Below are 21,645 nucleotides of genomic sequence, written 5' to 3' on the forward strand. Positions count from 1 at the left end.
TTTCAAGATAGGGCATGTTACGTACGTAATATCATAAGGGTGTCAAAAACACAAAAATAATGAAAAAAAGGGTATCCACTTCGTTAGGAAAGCTACGTGTTTAGGGTCAAATTTGCGGGGATGATAAAACAAAATTGAAATGTTTTATAAAGGATGTCCTTTTTGCCCCAATAATAATATTCCGAATTTATATAGCGCTTAATACATTGGAACGCCGTCTAAGTACTGAAAGGGGTAGAATACCTGAACAAGAACCAGACTTCAGACAGGATAGTTTTAGAGTCACACAACATTAAAAGGCTTTATTCTATAGATAACTCATAACCAAGACCATAGCTTTAGCAGCTTTCCCAAAAGTCGCACTCCCCTCCCTTACATGTATCAAGCAGTCCTCAGTAATATATATGAAAGCTTCTAGTGCAAACAATACTGTGTATGTCTGTAAACCCTTACACTCCCCCCCACTAAAATAACCCTATGGGTTTTTTTTAACCACAATGAATCAAATGTAATACATACAATATCATGTCTTGTCATTAGTACATGCAACGATACTCCACTTATAAGTTCAATAAAACATTCATATACGAACTTGACGCTAGCAATTTAACAGACATTTTTACCCTTTGTTTCATCAGCGTAAAATACTCATTTGACTGAATAAACAAAGGACTAAATGCGATACATTAACATTTCTTATCAATAATTCATGTGACAAGATTCCCCCAATAAATCAGATATAACATGCATGTAAATGTACAGTAAGAAACTGCAAATAGCAATTTAACAAGTCTGGAGGTGTCATATCCTTATCCTTTTCACCGTCCAAAAGCTAACAAACATTAATAGGCAATAAAACACCTTAAAACATCCCAGCGCAGCTGAAGGATAAGAACAGCAAAAGCAAAAGAACCAATCAAAATTTATCCAAACTGGAAAATGTTGGCTGATAACAAAATATCAAGAACAAACAGTATCAATATAATTTTGTACATGGTAATATGTAGCTTCGCAGTGACACATTTGCATACTCAATTTTCAAAACTTTAGTATCTAAATTGTAATGAGGCATGCAGTTGGAAATATTTAAAGAGGTTTCAATGAAGTATTTTCGACTTAAAACAAATGATGTTCAGATGCTTACAATCACACTTTAGTTTCAACACATTTCTTTTGGTTGTTTGATGTTTTGATTTGTTGTATACATGTAACTGAGTATTCAAGAACGATATGGTTGGTACATGATGTAATCATACAGTTATATATGCATGCAAGTTTCAGTTAGTAAATTAGATCTAGTTCACATCAGATTTTGTTGGTTTATATACTGCCTTTGTTACATAACTGAGTTCTCAGGAATTACTCGACCAATAGTTTTCACAATGTTCATAGTCCATTGCCGATGAAATCATGGGCAGAGTTTTAGCTGGTCGACATGGACAATGCGAATTTTTTTCTTGTTCTTTTCATTCACAATCTCAAAGTTTACAGGAGTCAGTTGCTTGGTCACTACATACATTTCCGACCAACGGGGAGCAAGCTTTGCAGTGAAGCACTTCTTTGCATCGGATATCGGGTAGGTCTTGACCCGCACATGATCTCCCTCCTTAATATTGTTCTCTCTTCTCCGTTTGTCATAGTGTTGCTTGGCTTTACCCTTCGCTAGTCCACTACGCTGTACAATGTCCTCCACACTGGGTTGGCTAACACCATCAGAAGGGTTAGTTTCAAGCTTGTTGCTGAGGGGAGTGTTTAGCCTTCTCCCAAACATGAGGAGTGCTGGTTCTGTCCCAAGGGTATCATGAGTAGAAGTGTTCAAAGCGAAGCCAAATTCTGCTAGGTGTACATCCCATGAGCGATGATCCCCTGACACATAGGACTGAACCATGGCCTTCAGGTTTCTGTTGACTCTCTCCACCCAGTTAGTCTGTGGGTGGTAAGGGGTAATGAAGACCTGTTCCACTCCCCACTCCTTACACACTGCTGCTAATGCCCTTGCCCGAAACTGTGGACCATTGTCGGACAGTAGTTTCTTGGGGGGTCCATACCGACAGAACACTTGACGGACCAATGTGCACGATACCACCTGGCTGCTTGAAGACTTTAGGGGGATCACTTCCGTGTACTTGCTGTAGTGATCCACTACAACCAGTATATGTTCATGTCCACCATAGCTCTTGGGAAAGGGTCCCATCAAGTCTACTCCAACAATCTCCCAAGGCTTAGATGACGATGTGGAGAGCATCATACCTGCTTTCTTCTGGTAGACAGGTTTGGTCTGCTGACAAACTTTGCAAGCTCGGACGAAACTGCGGACTTTTTGAGACATTCCCCTCCAGCACAAGTTGTTACTTTTTAGTCGAGCGAGAGTTTTCCGCCGTCCCAAGTGCCCGGCGGCAGGTTTCCTGTGGCACTCATTCATCACAGCGCTTTGTAGTTCACTGGGAACTACTAAACGACCGTCCTTCTTCCACAGAAGCCCATTCTTCATTTCATATGAATGGGCAGGTTTGAAGTCAAGGTCACCCCTCTCCAAGTTCAAGATAAGGGGTAGGAGTTGAATGTCGCGCCTCTGGGCCTCGCGGCATAGTGTTGCATCGAGTTCTGGGATCAGAATCGGATTGTCCACATTCTCAGGTCCTGGAGCTTCATCTGGTAGGCACGAAGGGCAAATGTAGAGATCCATCATCTCTGCCTCCTCCCGAGTGATACCAACACAGCTTTGGTGGTACCAACGTCTACATTGATCGCAGAACACCCAGTCTAATACATCATCCTCTGGGTAAATGCAGTTAGGATCAGCACATTTCTCGTCATTATCACTTGAAGAGTTAGCATGGATTTCCTCGACTGCTCCAACTACTGCAGATTCTCCACTACATCTTGAAAGAGCATCTGGGACATGGTGTTGGGATCCCGGGCGATACACCACCTGGAAGTTGTAGTCCTGCAAGCGTAGTACCCATCGAGCAAGTCTACCCCCTTGCTTCCTTTTTCTGAAGAGCCAACACAGGGCTTGATGGTCTGTCACAACTTTACATGGTCTGCCTTCTAGGTAAGGCCTCCATTTTTCTAGGGCCCAGATTATTGCCAGACATTCCTTCTCGGTAGTACTGTAATTCCGTTCCGCACTTACCAAGGTCCGGCTTGCATAAGCTATGGTCTTGGTCAGGGAGTCTTGTTTCTGAATTAGAATAGCCCCTAAACCTACATTACTGGCATCCGTGTGAACAACAAACGGCAAAGACTTGTCGGGGTATCCTAACACTGGTTCCGACATGAGCGCCTCTTTCAACCTGTGAAACACTATGGTGCATTCGTCCGTCCACTCCCACATGGCATTCTTTTTCTTCAAGGCATATAGTGGGGCAGCCTTATCTGCAAACCCAGGGACAAATTTCTGATACCATCCAATCATGCCCAGGAATCTCTCTAGTTCCTTGACAGAGGTAGGCACCGGATAATCTCTGATAGCAGACACCTTATCTGGGTCAGGCTTTAGGCCATCAGCTCCAATGAAATGTCCAAGATACCTCATCTCCCTATGTAAGAACTGACATTTCTCAACATTAGCAGTAAGACCAGCAGCTCTTAATCTGGTCAATACCTCCCTCAGGTCTCTGTAATGTTCTTGTGGGCTACCAGAAAAACATACAATATCATCTAGGTAGACATAGCAACACCTCCCAATGAGATCCCCAAGGACCTTATACATCAATCTCTGAAAGCTAGCTGGCCCATTGACAACCCCAAAGGGCAGGACTTTAAACTGGAACAAACCATTTTCACAAATGAAGGCAGTCTTCTCCCGGTCTTCAGGAGCCATTCCCATTTGCCAATAACCACTTTTCAGGTCTAACGAAGAAAACACCTGAGCTCCATGCAAAGACTGGAGGATGTCATCGACTGACGGCATGGGATACGCATCAATCTTTGTAACAGAGTTCAACTTGCGGTAGTCTACACACATGCGATAAGTGCCTCCCTTCTTCGGCACCATGACAACAGGGGAAGCCCAGGGAGATGATGAGGGCTCTATCTTCCCACATTCTAAGAGTTTCGATATTTCTTCATCTAGGGCTCTTTTCCGCTCAGGACCAATCCGATAAGGATGTGAACGAGAAGGTGTAGCGTCACCCACATCAATGTGATGGCAATCAACATCTGTGAAACCTGGAATGTCACAAAGAACATCCTTGAAATCACCCAGGAGTGACTCAAGCTCTGCCTGCTCAGTAGCTGAAACATCTAACTTGGTTCCACAAGATACAGGGATAGTATCCCTGCCCTCGTCGAGTTCATAATCTGGGTACTCTGGCTCTCCAGACTGCATTCCTAGCATAGGAAACTTTACAGGTTTTTCAACCCCGAAACTGGTTCCAAAGCATCCTTCGCCAAAATCCAATACCAATTTTACTGCATGAGCAAAATCCACTCCCAAAAGAACTGGAGCTGGCAACGTCTTGACTACCTGAAATTTAACCTGCAAGGTACTAACTCCGAACTCTACTTCTGCACTTGTTACCCCATGTGGAGTCACGGTCATTTCTCCGAGAATTTTCAGAGTGGTACCCTCACTGCAAGGGGTCACAGGTAAAGACAACTTGTCACAGAGATCTGATGGCAGGAGCGAAACCGTAGACCCAGAGTCTACTAGCCCATATGTCTTAACATGTGCTTCTGTCTCTCCTCTCAGAACAAGTTCCATCATGGGTAGTCCTTTCTTTGGGACATCTGACAAGTTAGGAGTTATTAACTCTTCTGGAGCTACAAAGTTACAGTTGCCTGTTTCTGAACTATGTTGTATTGTGTTTGGTGCAGGTGTTTGTGTGTTGGGTGTGAAGGTGTATTTGGCAGACCTTACTGGGGGTGGCATGGGGCAATCCACAATCCTATGTCCCAGCTGGCCACAGCGGTAACAATTCTGATTAAATGTCCCTCTGCGGTTAGGATTTGAGTTAGTATGACCTTGGGAATAACTAGCAGTGTTTGGACGACTATCAGTCGTACCACCATGCTTCTTCCTGAAATTTGCCTCATCTCTGCGAGCTACTGAATTAGCTCGCCTATGCAAGAGCAACTCATCTGCTGTGCGGGCTAAGGCAATGAGTGAGCATTCATTGCGCTCTCTAAGTTTCAGCCGTAATGTTTCATCAACCACAGTGCTCAAAAACTGATCAATCATGATCAGATCAAAGCACCGTCTGACTTCAGGGTTGTGAAACGCCTTCTACGTTTCAGAAGGCGTTACTTCCAGCCACCTGCAGAAGTTGTCCTGGAGACGGTTTGCATATTCCTCAAAGGTTTCTTCACCTTGTTTACTATCGGTTTTGAATTTAACTCTATAGGCTTCTGGGGTTAGCTGATACCTCCGTAGGATAACCTGTACAGCAGCATCATAATTTTCCTTTTCTGAATAGCTCAAGGAGTGAAAAGCCTGTTGGGCCTTCCCTGTCAAGTACGGTTCCAGCAGTTTAGCCCATTCATGTCTAGGCCTCTCTTCCGCTGTTGCCATACGTTCAAAAGTGTTGAGATAACATGATATATCATCATCTCCTGTTAGTCTGTGGAGCCCTGGTAACCTATATTCTACCTTAGCCTGTGGACTTACAGTCATCTTCATCAGAGACTCGCATAGCTGCTTGGTCTCTTGGTAACGAGACACCTCCATCTCCTTCATCAAGCGAGCCAAATCTTCAGCACTCATACCTGTCTGACTGGGCTGAGCACTAGATGGAGTAGTCTCTTCAATCATCTGTGGTAACTGACTTAAGCAATTGATTCTTTCTTCTTTTGTTTTTACTTTAATCACATCAATATGATTCAACTCACACAACCTCCCAATGTATTCTGCAATAAAGTGATTCAAATATGTACTTCGATCCATGGTAAGAATGTAGCAAAACCCAATATTCAATGTTAAATTGAATAATATTTTTTATTTATTTTTTTTTATTTTATTTTGTTGTTGTTGGTTATGTCTCAAATAAATCTTTTACTGTTTATGCATTACTCCATGTGTTTATATTTAAGATTATCTATAAGATCCAGAGTGAAGAGTTTGTTGGTGTGTCTTTATTTACCTGTATTTATTTATTTATTTATTATTATTTTATTTTTTTTAATTTATTTATTTATTTTTTTTTTTTTATTTGTTTACTTATTCATGTGTTCGATTTGACTGATTAGTCTTATTTATTTAGTTTAATTTATGCGTAAGTCTCAAGTATTAGTAATAAATGTTTATATTTCAAAATCTTTTGTACTAAGAGTCTGTTTCTTTCCTTATTCAATTCTTTTAACCTGTTTATTTTCCCTATCCATTAATTGTGTAATAGATGTTAGATCTGTTACTAGGCCCTATAACCCAGGATTTGCTTGATTTGTATATCCAGAGCAAGTTACACTTGTTATTTACTTTCTTTACTCACTTCAGTTTTCACTCACTGAATTATATTCTAATTAACATAAAACATAACAAATTATTGACCGTCTAACAACAGACCTATCGTTCAGTCACCTAATTTGGCGGCGCAGAAAAACAAAGGGGAAAGAACAAAAGGGAAGAAAGAATAAGAAAAGGTCAAAGGTCTGGAGAACTTTCAACAAGAAGTGAGGAGCTAGAAAAATGAGAGTGAATGATTGAGATTATACTTTGCTAATTTATTTTACTTTATGTAACTAGGTTGGTTGACTTAACTTAAGATCTAGATTCAGATTCTAGAATGACTGGCACAATTTCAAACTTAATTTCACACTCATGAGTCAATTGGAAATAGCACAGCAAAGACTGAAAGAGTAATGATATGATCATTCATAGACAACACTAACCTTGAGTGTGTATGGCTATACACACATGTATGTGCATGAATAGTAGTGATACAGTCACATATATCTGCACACACACTACTGTACTGTGTACTGTCAGTGCAGCACCAGGGACTACACAAATCACAATGCAATGAACCATCAAACAATCAAAAAACAATCCATAAAAATCTTCCTTGTCCAGTAACATCCAATCCTGCTGACAACGCCAAATGAAAGGGGTAGAATACCTGAACAAGATCCAGACTTCAGACAGGATAGTTTTAGAGTCACACAACATTAAAAGGCTTTATTCTATAGATAACTCATAACCAAGACCATAGCTTTAGCAGCTTTCCCAAAAGTCGCACTCCCCTCCCTTACATGTATCAAGCAGTCCTCAGTAATATATATGAAAGCTTCTAGTGCAAACAATACTGTGTATGTCTGTAAACCCTTACAGTACTTTACAGACATATTATTACCCCGGTCATATGATCCTTACATCCCGCATACAATGTATGCACCTTCTCCACTCCCTGGGGAGCATTCCAACAAGAGTTCCAAGACTCAATTGCTAGGCATACTACATATAGGCTTTCACATCATACCGGGTACCCATTTAACACCTGGGTGGAGAGTGGCAAAGTGTGGATAATTAACGCCTTGCCAAAGGACGCTAGGCCATGGTGGGATTCAAAGACAAGACCCTCTGATTACAAGTCGAGAGTCAGAACCGCTACACAACGCTTCCACTACGTGTTTAGAGTTCGATTTTGAGCGACGTGTGGAAGGTGGGGCCATACTAAACCAAATGATGTGTAAAAGTAAAACCGACGACCAACAGACCCGTTTTTTTTTCCAATACTTGTTAAGGGTAGGGTTTCACACGCCAATACTTGTTAAGGGGTGCATTTTCAGAATATGGAAATTACGTGTTTAGGGTACTTTTCGAGACCCCATGGTCGAGCATGGTATCCACTCGTCAATGGAAGTGGCCCCCTCCCCCCCCCGGATAAAATATTGCAAACAACAAAGTTTGCTCCTCTGGGCTTGCCAAACATTGTAGTGTTGTTGTCTACATTCAACACTCAGCATAAAGGAATGCATTTTGCGATGAGGCTTGCTAATTTCTGTCTAGAAAACTGTAATAGATGTACTTGGTCTTACAACCACTTGGTCTGATTTCTACAAGCTATAACTGGCTAGACCAGAGCTGCCAGCAGGTGTTAGTTGTATTTTGCATTTTCAGTATTCTTATCCCCCAAAATCAGTATTTTGACAAAAAAATCAGTATTTTTACCGTGTGAGATAAATATGCATGCATAATGGCAAAGTTTGATCAATTCTTACATTTGCGCCCCACACGTTAACACTTGTGTTGAAGATTTAACACTCCACAATGAACTTAACACATCAAAGTGAATGCATTTAATTTGCCCTTTAAAAAAACATTTAAAGTAGTACATATACTTTTAAATGAACACTCACCATTATTGACTAGACAATTCTTTAGTCTTTCTTGCAAATGTCCTTTATTTCAGTTCTAACTCTTAACTGTCTCTAATGCATACTGCAGTGCTTCAAAAGCTATTGAAAATATCAAGGTTCCACATACATGTAGTCCCATATTTAGTTCAAGAGGTGCTATATAGACTTGTATTGTATGCATGTGTAGCTTTCTTACATTTCTCGAGAAGTTGATCAGAGAAGGTCATTTCATGACAAGCCTTGTCCATGGCCTGACACCAGACCTTTTGAGTCAGAAAGTCAGAGATAGTTGATGTTGCTAAACTGGCTCTGAGCTCTGTTGCATTCTTCCTAACCAGTGAGAAGATCCTTTCATCAGTGGGATTGCTATGTGCAAGACTGAGAATTGTTAGCATGACTCTTGACAAGTTGAGATACTTCTTGCTGCTTGTTGATTTGTTCTCCATGTTAGAGATCTGAGTCCAGACAATATCTGCTCTCCCATCCAGGATTACTCCATCTAAAGTGTCTACTTGGTAAGATACAAATTCCAACTCAAGGGCATCCTTATCAATGCTATCCAGCTGAAACCTATTGACAAAATATTCCACTGAAGAGTAAGACATATGTACTCGATTGGCTGGGTTAGCCACCCTTGCATGCTTCAAAACATCATCTTGAATAGGGAACTTGGTAACAATATAGTTACAAGATGTAACAAAGTATTTTCTCACTGAAGAATAAAACTCTGTCTTTTCCTCATCACTGAGTTTTCCACTGGTGAGAAACTCACTTTTGACCCCACAATCAGGTCTCCATCTTCCCGCTGATTTTTGCAACATTTGAAGTCACACTTGTCTGGCATGTTACCTTCCATCATCACCTCTGGCTTGACAAATCTAAGTTGAAGCTGATGAAGCAATTCCTGAAGAATATCAAGCATCACATGTATTTTAGGAGCTTCTTCTTTAAGTTGCAAATTGACACTGTTGAACACTGGAATTGTGTGCTGCAAAAAAAGACAATACACCGGCACCGGTAACTTGTTCTTATCTTGCACTAGTTTTTCATAGATGGAGGCTGCTTTAGAAGTAGTACTTTCAGCTGACACTTTACAACCTTCATCTGAAGTCTTTCTTTTCACAGCTGATTTTGTTCCAGGAGGTAGCTGGGAGGTTTTTGATGTACTACCTGACAGTGATTCACTCTTCCTTGCTGATGCTGGCACTTTACTTTTCAATTTTGGTGTGAGTTTACCAATATGTGTAGCAGTATTAGAAACTCTAACAGGAATAGTCTGCTTTCTGACTGTGCCTACATCAGCTGCCGTTTGCCTGCTGTCCATGGATGGAGTCTTTGATACATGCTTGGATACAGCAGATGTCTCTTCTGAATTTCTAGTTGGACTAGACTTGGTACCACAAAACAATGGAGTTGCTGCTTGTGTCTCGCTTTTTTCTGTCCTGGATAAAGCTCTTGCAAACAGACTAGCTTGAGGCATAATCTTACCACTTCCTTTGGAGGAACCTGGAATTCCTTTCTTTGGAGGACAAGTATTTGATCTGATGACACTTTCTTTGTCAGCTGGAGTTTTCCTGCTGCAACTTGCTAATGGAACACTCAACACCAGTGAAGCTCCAGCACTATCTGAGCATGCAGCTGTCTGAACAGAAGACTTCTTGGAAGAATGAAGCAAGGGCTGTGTCTTCTTTGCTGCCACGGACGATTTTCCTCCTCCAAGTTTTTGCTTCTTGGGAGGACAGGATCCTGCTGTTTGTTTCTTGGCACTTCCACTTTGTGCTTCTTGGCGGAAGTATTCCAAGAGTGCAACCCACTGTTCCAAGAGCCTGTCAAGGGACTGTTGCAGAGACATCCATCTTGTGCACACATGCTTTAAAATGGCATGCTTTTCAAGGCAACATAGTTTCTGCACTTCTTTGAACTCCTTACTCCTCTTACTGGACTTCTCCAAATAATAATAGATAGCTGTTAGGGTGTCAGAAGGCGAGACTGGCAACTCAGCAGCTCCCTTTTCTGCAGCCAAATGAAGCAAGTGGCAGGGGCATCCAAGAACAAAAATGTTTGGATTTTCTTTCTTTACAAATGCTGCAACTCCATTATGGATTCCAAGCATGACAGCAGCATTGTCTGCACCAAAACAGATTGCATTTTTCCATGGGATGGAGCACTGCTTGAGTACATCATTCAACAGTTCAAAGATGTTTCTACCAGTTGAATTCTCTTTGGTTGTGGCAATTTGCAGCAGGGCACTGACGACACGCTTCACTTCATCATCATAAAATCGAACAACTACTGGATACAACTGCTCATCGGCTGCTCTGTCGCTACTTCCATCTGTAGACAAGGAGAAAGATTTATCCAGCAGCTTGTGGATGATTTTACCTGAGAATGAAAAATAAGAAACACATTGCCAATTTCATTTTAACTTGGTGTTTTAAATACAGTTCAATTACATGTAAAAATCACGCCAGTATCAGAGGTCTGTGGGCCAGCAAAGGATATACATAAAACAATATTCATCGTGGTCCCATTTTCGAGCCAACATCCAATAAACATTGCAATAAAATTTTCAGTGAAAATTCAATGTGACATGGGTCATGAAACCGACATGCCACCTACATGTACTCCTACACTTGACTTAAATATTAAAATTATAATGAAAATTTAATGTGACATGGGTCATGAACCTGACATGCCACCTACATGAACTCTTAACTTTACACTTAATATAAATTTCAAATTTATAATATTTAATGTGACATTGGTCATGAATCCGACATGTCACCTACATGATGAACTCTTAACTTTACACTTGATATAAATTTCAAATTTATGTGACATGGGTCATGAATCCGACATGCCACCTACATGTACTCCTACACTTGACATAAATTTTAAATTCATAATGAAAATTTAATGTGACATGGGTCATGAACCCGACATGCCACCTTCTCATACATTGATATAAATTATAAAGAAAAATTAATATGACCATGACATGGGATATGAACCAGACATGCCACCTAATCTTACACTTAGTGATATTATTAATTAAAATTTTAATGAAAAATCAATGTTACAATTAATACTAGATTGGTACTCACTTTTTGCATCTTGGCCAAGTGTTTTTCCTATTGCTGTTGCTTTTGTTCGGCGTGAAGCAAATTTGGACGCAATTGCACTGTCTGGAAACATCTGCTTGACCAGGTCAGTGAAGTGGTCAGAGACACTGAACGAGATATTGTGTTCAATCAAAAATTGTGCCATTAAAGTTTCTGCTCGGATAATTTTGTTGTCCTTGGGTTTAAAGAAGGTTGCGATATTTGAAGAACCAGAACTCCCTTCCTCCTGTGACTTGTGCTTTTTTTATTTCAAGTGTGCTTGAACGTCATTCGCTCCACCGTGGCTAACGGAAAAATCACATCCACACAGTGTGCATCTTGCACTGAACTGGTCCCTCTTTGAGGCAACAATGCACTTCCATCGTTTGCAATATTCCTCCTTGAAATGTTGTTTGCGTGGTTGAGCTGATTTAGAAGACATGATTTCCACGATAAAATCTCAATTCAAACCACAGAACACCACTGGTACACAGATAAAACGATGGGATGCGACACACGTTCAAATCACGATCACCGATGTCCCATGCGCACGTCCACACACACACGTGTATACATGTACATTGGCAAGTTGAAGCACCGATTTACTTCGGTCCCAGGCATAGACAATTGATGCTACAAACACCGCACACATGTGCTCCGTTCGTTCAGAAAACATACACACATGGATATACGAAGTCCGTTGCGAGCCTAGAGACATCTCTATGGACTGGTTGCGAGTGACGCTGACTCGCCACGTATTGTTTCCGCCGAAAGTTCCCGGATGCGTAGTGGGGCGAACAATACCTTTTCATCTCTATTTTTTGTTTTCCCGTATTTTGTCGTGAAAAAGCGTACTGCCGCATTTTAAATTGAAATCCGTATGAAATATGGAAAATCGTACTACTTGGCAGCTCTGCGCAGAGCTGCCAAGTTGTATTTTGCATTTTCAGTATTCTTATCCCCAAAAATCAGTATTTTGACCAAAAAATCCGTATTTTTACCATGAGATAAATATGCATGCATAATGGCAAAGTTCGATCACTTCTTACATTATTTTGCGCCCCACATCGTCGCACACCAGACCGAAAAACTTCAGTCTAGATTTTGGTTGTTCCGCTGAACTGCGTTGGCTGACTCACCAATACATAGACTGAAGAATTAGGAGGCCCGTACGTACAGACAACGTATTAGCAGTAACGTTAGATCTAACATTCGACGGAAACCTGGTTTTTTCCGATCGTATTTTTGCACATAAAATCATAAAATGTCACATTATGAAAAAGAAATTGCATCCATATTTACGGAAAAATGTATGAAATTCAGAAATATCGTACCTTAGACCGCAGTTACGGCTAATTCGTTTCAGATTATGATCGAAACATCGTCATCTTCGATCCTTCCGTCGGTCAACGTAAGTTGCCATCTTGGATGACGTCATCATCCTTACAGACGTATTTACCAGTCGCAAAATATCGTGATTTGAGCCGCTGCTTTGCGCTTGTAAACTACGTGCGTGCGCTTGGAACTTGTCACCCGCATTGATTCGCCAGGATATCGAAAATTCTAATCGGAAAGCCTTGATGAAAGCATAACTCATTGAACGTAGAGGGCAGCAACACACGGAATACCTTTTCTTCTCTAATTTGTTTTTTCCCGTATTTTATCATGAAAAAGCGTACTGCCGTATTTTAAATTGATTTCCGTATGAAATACGGAAAAATCGTACTACTTGGCAGCTCTGTATGAGGTACACCATATTTTAACGGTGAACAGATGACCTATTACAAGATGTAAATACATGTAGGAGCATGTGCACTGTTATTAAGTGTAATAAAAATATGTGCAAGTTAAAATGGAAATATGAGCACTATTACACTGGCACAAGGTGTAAAATTACTATGAGATACAATGATGTACACAGTGCATACTACACTCGCCGTTGCAAGGTGTTAACATAATATGTACAATTATAGTAACATGCCCAATGTTACATGTATCAGGGCACCGTCTAAAAAGAGTTGGGGTGCGTTTATTCGACACTTTTTTACCCTAGAATCATGATTAGAATCATGATTCAAATCACGATTCTGCAGAATCACGATTGCGTTTAGTCGAAATTGAATATAATCATGATTAGAATCACAAACATGAAACACGAAAAAAGGGGCGTTTGGAAAGACGTTTCTGTAGAATCACGAACGAAAATGGTCGTATAAACGATATCGTGATTTGAATCATGATTCTATGACGTCATTGTGTCGTGCTTCTTCCGGGTTCGACTCAAAGGCGCGCGCTGTGTTTCGTGCAGGTTAATTTTCGTGTAGCAGTATTGCCAGCATTTAGGAATTATCATCTGTGTATTGTACCCCCGGGGTTGTACTGTAGCGTCATTTCTATATTTCATTGTTTTCATCAATCATTTCTTCAAGTTCCAAAGGCACAAATTGGACTGACGATGAACTCAGGGCTCTGCTTGTGCTTTGGGCTCAGCCTGAAGCACAAGCATCCCTTACCGGGTTTCACAGAAATAAGACGATCCCTTTCAGCGGCGCTTGCGAGGGAGGGATTTCAACGGAGATGTGGCACCGCCTGTCGAGACAAATTAACAGAATTCGTGCCCAGTACAGGACCATCATAGACAAGAAAAATCGATCGGAAGGTGGGAGGATGATGACCCCTTCTGGTTCCCGATCAAAAACAATACGAGGTACAATACACGGAATTCTGGAAGTAAAAGATTTATTTTTCGGAAGCCGAGTAAGCGTTGCACTTGCACAAACGATCGCGCGTTAGCTCCGGCGGCAGCAAAAATCTAGCAGCCGACGTGAAGTTAGAAACACGTGCGAAAATGTTGACCTATACTTCCTGGGTCAAACTGCGCACTGTGATGCGCACTGGATCGGCCCGAATTCAGGGAGAAACAGCTTTAGAAAGATGGTCGTATAAACGCTGATTCTGTCGGATCGTGATTCATGCTGCTGTTTTGAATCATGATTCAAATCATGATTCAAATCATGATTCTGGGTCGAGGTCGCATAAACGCAGCCTTGATCAGATCAACCTCAGCTTAATGGAAATCCATACATGTCATGAATTTTTCTACAGGAAATTTGCACAATGTCCCTCGAAAACAGAGAAGTACACTTACATGTGGGCCCAGAGTCAGACCATGGTCTAACTCTATTCTAAAATTATGGGAAGCCAAAAGTGTCACAATTTTCATTAAGTTGTATGTTTCATATGTTTACTGTGCTCTTTCCTGATCCATTGATGGCGAAGACAATAATCTTGTTATACTTCCTAGATAATTACGAATGATGATTATGATTGATTAATGAGTTAAAATATGATACCTCTACCTTTAATGATTTATGTAACAATTGGATATCCATACTTAAACCACAACTTTAAACCTGAGTTTAAGTTAAACCTGACTTCAGAATACGGGCCAATATTTTCAAGAAGACAATGGATGTATGATACAGCATATCTAGAAAAAATATTTTGAACAAACATGCATTTGAGATGTTGATGTCGCTGGCTTTCCATAGTTGTGGTTGATTTTAAATCAATAGCAACTCTTTGTAAGACAGGAATCATGTATAACTGTGAGTGTAAAATGTTTGATAAATTGTCAAATGTCACTCATGAGGTGTCAGTGAAAACAAGGAGTTATTATTTTTTCCACACGTGAATTGGGATACCATGATGTAACTCAAAATGTGATATTTAAAATTAAAATGATAAATGTAATTTGGAGGAACAGTGTACTGTAATCAGTGTGTATATTTTCCTAGAAAATGTTCAACTTGTGTAAGAATTGAGGAAATCTTATTTTGGACACAAACATTTACAAGGCTAATTAGGAAAACTGACAACTAGCACATCAATGATGTGGAGCTCATCCGGCATCTCGCAACAAAATTAATACAATTTTAATTTCAGCCCAGTTGACACTGTAGCGAATCATATTGGTGACATAAATTGAGGATATAGGATTGATGAAGAAATGACATAGAAGCATTTTTGTGATCTATCTATTAATAAATTTCATATGAATTAAGTATTAATAATTATCTAGTCAAAGATTCTTAACTCTGTGTAGAACCTTGGTGAACCTAATGTAGCTCTCAGATGGAACAGAAATAATCAAAATCAATTAACAAATAAATAAGTAATTTTTGGGAGTTTTGAAAATATATAAATAATTTAGCATATTTAATGAATTTCAAAGTTCTGTGTTGAAATTTTGTATCACCACCTCGAGCTATCATATTAAGCAAAAACGATTGACATTGATCAACAAATGAAGAAAAAACATTTTTTGTGATTTATGAATAAATTTTGCATAAATTAGCATAAATAATTTTCCAGACAAAATTTCAAAATTTTGTGTACAAGTTTGGTGAACCTCATGCAGCTCTACCAGATGCAAGAAAAAAAAATCAAAATCTGTCAACAAATTAAGAAGAGGCATTTTCTGTGATTTATGAATAAATTTCACATAAATTAGCATAAAAAATTTGGCGAAGAAGTAGCATTTTGAAATTGTGGACGGACGACAGGGCATAAGCTCATCTTGCCCTTCGGACCGGATGAGCTAAAAAAACATACAACTACAGCTTCAAACTCATTGTTTCATTAACACTTCCACTGCAAAATATGTTACATTAACGTTGCGAATTGTAAATCTTTTACCTGTGGAAGAACGATGATGCTACCCTGGAGAAGGGTCCCTCATATTTCTGGTAACCCTCGGCGTATGACGCGAGGGCTACTGCTACAGTTTGGAGAGGCTGCCATAGTGAATCACAAAACTGAAAAAAGGAGAGAAAGAAATTTTTCTACACCAGTAGGCCAGTTGAAGAAGACTACACCAAACATTTAATACCAGTGTTAACTTCATGATATCAATACAACATCCAGACCTTCATTTTTGAGGAGCCCGATCGCGCCAGCTCTCCTCCGCGCTCCTTAAAAAAAGTAAGGAGAGCAAAAGCGCTCCTAAAAAAAAAAAAAAAAAATTGCTAAAATTTCACATTTTGCATCTTTAAATCCATGAAATGGTCTTCTTTTTTCCATAATTCCTTGAAATTACTTTGATTTAGTTGAAAACTATCACAAAAAGGAAGAATATTCATCTCTTTCCCGACTCTGATTTTAATTTAATCTCGGTAAATATTGCAGTCCCATGTAGTCCCATATGTGGATTTTCATGGCAACACCATGGAAGTCTACATGTGGGATTACAATATTTACCAAGGTAAGTTCAAATCAGAGTCGGGAAAGAGGTGAATATTCTTCATTTTTCTGATAGTTTTCAACTAAATCAAAGTAATTTCAAGGAATTATGGAAAAAAGAAGGCCATTTCATGGATTCATTTCATGGATTTAAAGATGTAAAATGTGAAATTTTGGCAATTTTTTTTTTATTCAATTTTTTTTTTTTTTTTTAGCAGGAGCGCGTGCGACATCTTGTAAATGTATTGACCCAGGCCTACTTTCACCACAGATAAATTAATAGCTAACACAGCTATTGCATGTATACAATGTTAAGAGAAATCTACAATTTATCATAAATGTACATGTAATGTAATGAATTGATTTGAGCTCCTCACAGAGAGCGATTCTGAGGAGCTCAATTGATCTCCTCAAAAAATAAGGAGAGCGATTTATTGAGCTCCATGAAATTATAAACGTGAAGGTCTGAACATCCAGGGAATAATTTTCCTGGTATCGCATCGCAATTTGCTTCAAATCTTTGAAAGACTTCTATGTATTAAAGTCTCTTGTATAGCATATTTTTACATAGGACTGTACATTACTTTAATAGTTGGGAGCTTTTCTTTTACGACCAAAAATGCAATTCAAATTTGTAAAGCAAAATTATTCCCTGAACATCTAATGGTGGCATTCTGTTTGTGATGTCAACATTATTTGGTGTTACATCCCATGGTATATTTTAACACCTGAGGCTGCAATCCTCTCACAATACTCTCTGGTATTTCATTTAACACCGTTAATTAACACCATACATTTTTTTTTAATGTATGTGTAACGTAGCTTGAACACATCCAAGCAGACAGTGAGGGAGGAGGATAACAATCAGAACTGATGCACACGGTTGCCATGGTGACTCACCCAGCTGTCAAATTAAGCAGATCTAATACTGACTAGGTCTCTTGTAATAACAAGATGCCCACACAATGTTTATTCAATAAGGAATACGATAACATCAAATAACCTCTCATGAAACCCACTAGATCATTCATTTAATTCTAATAAAACTCAATTTAATACCAAGATGCTCAAAATGAAACAAATCAAATATGTTCTTTTCTCAAATATGATATTTCCCATTTATCACTCTCTGTATCATTAGCATGACTTGGGATCTCTAATAGTCCATTTTATGACTTTGGCTTTTTTTTATAAACTGAATCATATGTTCATGAAAATAGAAACATGATTCATAACAAAAACAACCAAGAGTTTATGACCACAATGGGATATAAAGCAAACACAACATTATGGAATCCAATCCACATATTCAAAAATAAAAGAAAAATAGGTAGGAATAACTCAATGATGATCGGTTGACCACAATAATGGATAAAACCAGCATAATGAAGGGTACATGTATGAAAAACAGAAATTTTAAAAATGATCAAATTTTATTTTCCCAAAAATAGAAATGTGTAGGAACACTTGGTACTGTACATGTAGGTCTTGTAGAATCACATCAGGTTGTCATATCGGGAAATCATGAATCCTTTAACCATTCAAGAAAAGGGACACCTTAATTCTCAAAACATTGGGTCAAATTTACCTGACCATTCGAAAAGAGCCACCTTAATTCATGAAACACCGGGTCTAATTTACCAAACCATTCGAGAAAAGGGAGACTTTAATTCATGAAACATCGGGTCTGGTTTATCAAACCCTTCGAGGAAAGGGCGACCTTCATTTATGAAACATCGAGTCGAGTTTACCAAACCATTCAAGAAAAGGGCCACCTAAATTCATGAAACATCGGGTCTAATTTACCAAACCATTCAAGAAAAGGGCAGCCTAAATTCATGAAACATCGGGTCTAATTTACCCAACCATTCAAGAAAAGGGCCACCTAAATTCATGAAACAGCGGGTCTAATTTACCTGACCGTTCAAGAAAAGGACCACCTTAATTCATGAAATATCGGATCCAATTTACCTGACCTTTCAAGAAAAGGACCATCTTACATGTAATTCATGAAACATCGGATCTAATTTACGTGACCTTTCAAGAAAAGGGCCACCTTAATTTATGAAACATCAAGTCCAGTTTACCCGACCAATCAAGAAAAGGACCACCTTAATTCATGAAACATCGGGTCTAATTTACCTGACCTTTCAAGAAAAGGACCACCTTAATTCATGAAACATTGGGTCTAATTTACCTGACCTTTCAAGAAAAGGACCACCTAAATTCATGAAACATCGGTTCTAATTTACCTGACCTTTCAAGAAAAGGATACATGTAATTCATGAAACATCGGGTCTAATTTATCTGACCTTTCAAGAAAAGGGCCACCTTAATTTATGAAACATCGATTCCAGTTTACCCAACCAATCAAGAAAAGGGCCACCTAAATTCATGAAAAATCAGGTCCAGTTTACCCAACCATTTGAGAAAAGGGCCTCCTAAATTCATAAGACGTCAGGTCCATTTTAAAACAATTTAAGAAAAGAGCAACCTAAATTCCCAAAAGTTTGGGTCCAATTTACTTGATGTTTTTTAAAATGATAGCAAATTTTCTCAAATGGTTGGGTTGCGATTGCCCGACCAAACGGCAGCGACAAGCCAATGTGATGACACATGAGGCCACATGGTCTAGTGGTTAGAACATTGGACTCATACAATTGCAAGGTTGTGAGTTTAAATCCCACATCTCCACTTTGATAGAACGGCCCGAGAGTTGTCTATAAGGTCAACCACTATGACTGATTAAACTTGACGTAAAACGTTTTCTTGGTAATTGGTTCTATACCAGCTTGGCGTTTACCTGCAAAACACTGTCCTGCTATGTCCCTTCGGAAGTTCCACAAACAGAAACAGGTACATGAATGTGTTCATTTTCCATCATTAAAACAATACTACACACGTTTTTTATTAACCTTCGGTTCAGAACAGGTATCACTCATGCTTGTTTTTACATACTTTCGCTTGAATTATTGCTCAATGTGACAACTTGAGTCTGTCTTTCAAATTCATGAATGACTTTTTACATACAAGCAGCAACTTCCAATTCCAAGTCATGCTGAATAGATCTTTTACACAGATCTAAAGACCCCATTCTCATTACCATCCTAAAACCAGTTTACCGGAAACTGTGGAAACTAGTTTAACATGTAATGAGAACGCTGGAAGCGGTCTTTATAATAGCAATCTTCTAAACCGGTTCGGAAACCAACTCGTGATGTAGATTGTATGCCTCATTAAATTTGTTTCAGTGAAAGTGAGGCCACAATCAGAAACCTACCTTGCGATGCAGTTTCAAAATTGCTTTGCCTCATTAAACCGGTTTCAGCAAAAGTGAGGACACAACCGTTCTTCAGGATGCGATCTTCGCATATTTTAAGCGCACTACTCCACACACTGTGTGGAATGCCTACGCTGCAGTTTCAAATTACTCGCAAAACATGTCACCAAACTGAGAGCGTTCCCATAGCAACAAGACCGCTTTTTGTGAAGTTGTTCTGAAAACCCCTTTCAGGTGATCAATTGTCAACGCTCGCAAAGCGATCTTCTTAACTGGTTTCTAGTACTTACACTGGTTTTTATGTCAATGAGAACGGGGTATAACTGTAACAAGACCAGTGGAAAATGGCTTAATGGCATGTGTCAATATTGACCATTTAATAATGCTTTTTGCTGGTCATGCATGGAAAGATTTGATGTTTGTCTTGCTATTTGTGATAATAGATCCTGGTTTGCAAGTAACACACTGATATGGCAATGAATGAACAGTATATGTATAAACTGATAGATGTATCAATACATGCTCTTTTTTTTATAGACAAAATCGAAACTCTTTTCTTCTTCTTTTTTTAACACTGGCACGTTTGTACCATAAGTACCTAAAGTACTGTATGTTGACTATGTTCATTTTATTTGAAGTAGGCCTACATTAGAGACAGTGATTTTCCGTTTCTAAAAATGGTCTTTTCTGTTTCTGAAAATCTATGATTCTGTTTCAACTTGATCTAAAAATGGAAATTCCGTTTGTCACTGAGAATGTACACAGCAAAGACCTTAATTCCGTTTTGCAAAGGTGAATTCCATGAATTTTTTTTATACATGAAAAGTATAAGAACCAAATGGAATTTCTGTTTTGTTTAGTACAGGTAAAACGGAAAATCACAGTCCCTAGTTCAGGTAGTACATTGAAGATGAAATGACTTGCTCAAGGAAACAGGTGCAATGACAGAGAATTAAACCCCGATAATAATTACAATAACAAACAGTTCTTGGATAATGCATATCACACTTTAATGTCTCTATGGACTTCCAGAGGACTTGGATATTATCAGCCCAGCTTGAGGTTGGTGGCCGTAATTAATTTACTGCACATCCATTTCAAGGAATCAATTTGTACCAGGAACCCACTTTACATGTACCTCATCTGGGTCGAGTGCAGCACAATGCAGATAAATTTCTTGCAATTAAGGAAATTACGCCACAGCTGGGATTTGAACCCACGGCCCTCTGTTTCAAAGTCTGGAGAACTAATCCACTGGGCCACAATGCTCCACGTACATAGATATGACATTACACATATTACAACTGCACCCCCCCCCCCCAAAAAAAAAAAGGAGAGAGGGGCAAAAAATGACTAGATTTCACTTCTTTACAAATAGGCCTTGCTACCAACATGGGTGTGAGTGGTCACAAATAAAAAGATCTGAAAAAAGCTGAAGAGTATTGAAAAAGTCTGAAATAGAAAGAGCTCCCATACTTTTTGTACAGAGGAAAGCCAAATATAAGCTGAAATTCAGCTGAAAATCAAAACACAAAAATCTGAACTCTCACACCCCTGTACCAAGGAAGACTTTGACTTGAGCAGAAAGTGTGAATGGAATATCTACGACAGAGATGAGACAGACTCACTCTTCCATGTATCCATCCCCCTTACAAAATATAGGCCCTAAATTTTATTTTAAACAAAATTTTGAGCAGTGTGAACATATCACCAAACCAATTTCAT

General features: G+C 39.2%; 1 protein-coding gene across 3 annotated transcripts in view; it reads right to left on the bottom strand.

The window, feature by feature from the left end:
* The window catches only part of LOC121419824 (hormone-sensitive lipase-like), a 100,947-nt gene that overhangs the window by 56,843 nt on the left and 22,459 nt on the right, over nucleotides 1–21,645 (bottom strand). For all 3 annotated transcript variants that reach the window (XM_041614287.1, XM_041614290.1, XM_041614289.1), the window contains exon 2: nucleotides 16,098–16,216. In XM_041614287.1, coding sequence (XP_041470221.1) covers nucleotides 16,098–16,216 — 119 coding nt within the window. The remainder of the gene's footprint in view (nucleotides 1–16,097; nucleotides 16,217–21,645) is intronic.

Source organism: Lytechinus variegatus, chromosome 8 (assembly GCF_018143015.1).
Source record: "Lytechinus variegatus isolate NC3 chromosome 8, Lvar_3.0, whole genome shotgun sequence".
In the NCBI taxonomy this organism is placed as follows: domain Eukaryota; kingdom Metazoa; phylum Echinodermata; class Echinoidea; order Temnopleuroida; family Toxopneustidae; genus Lytechinus; species Lytechinus variegatus.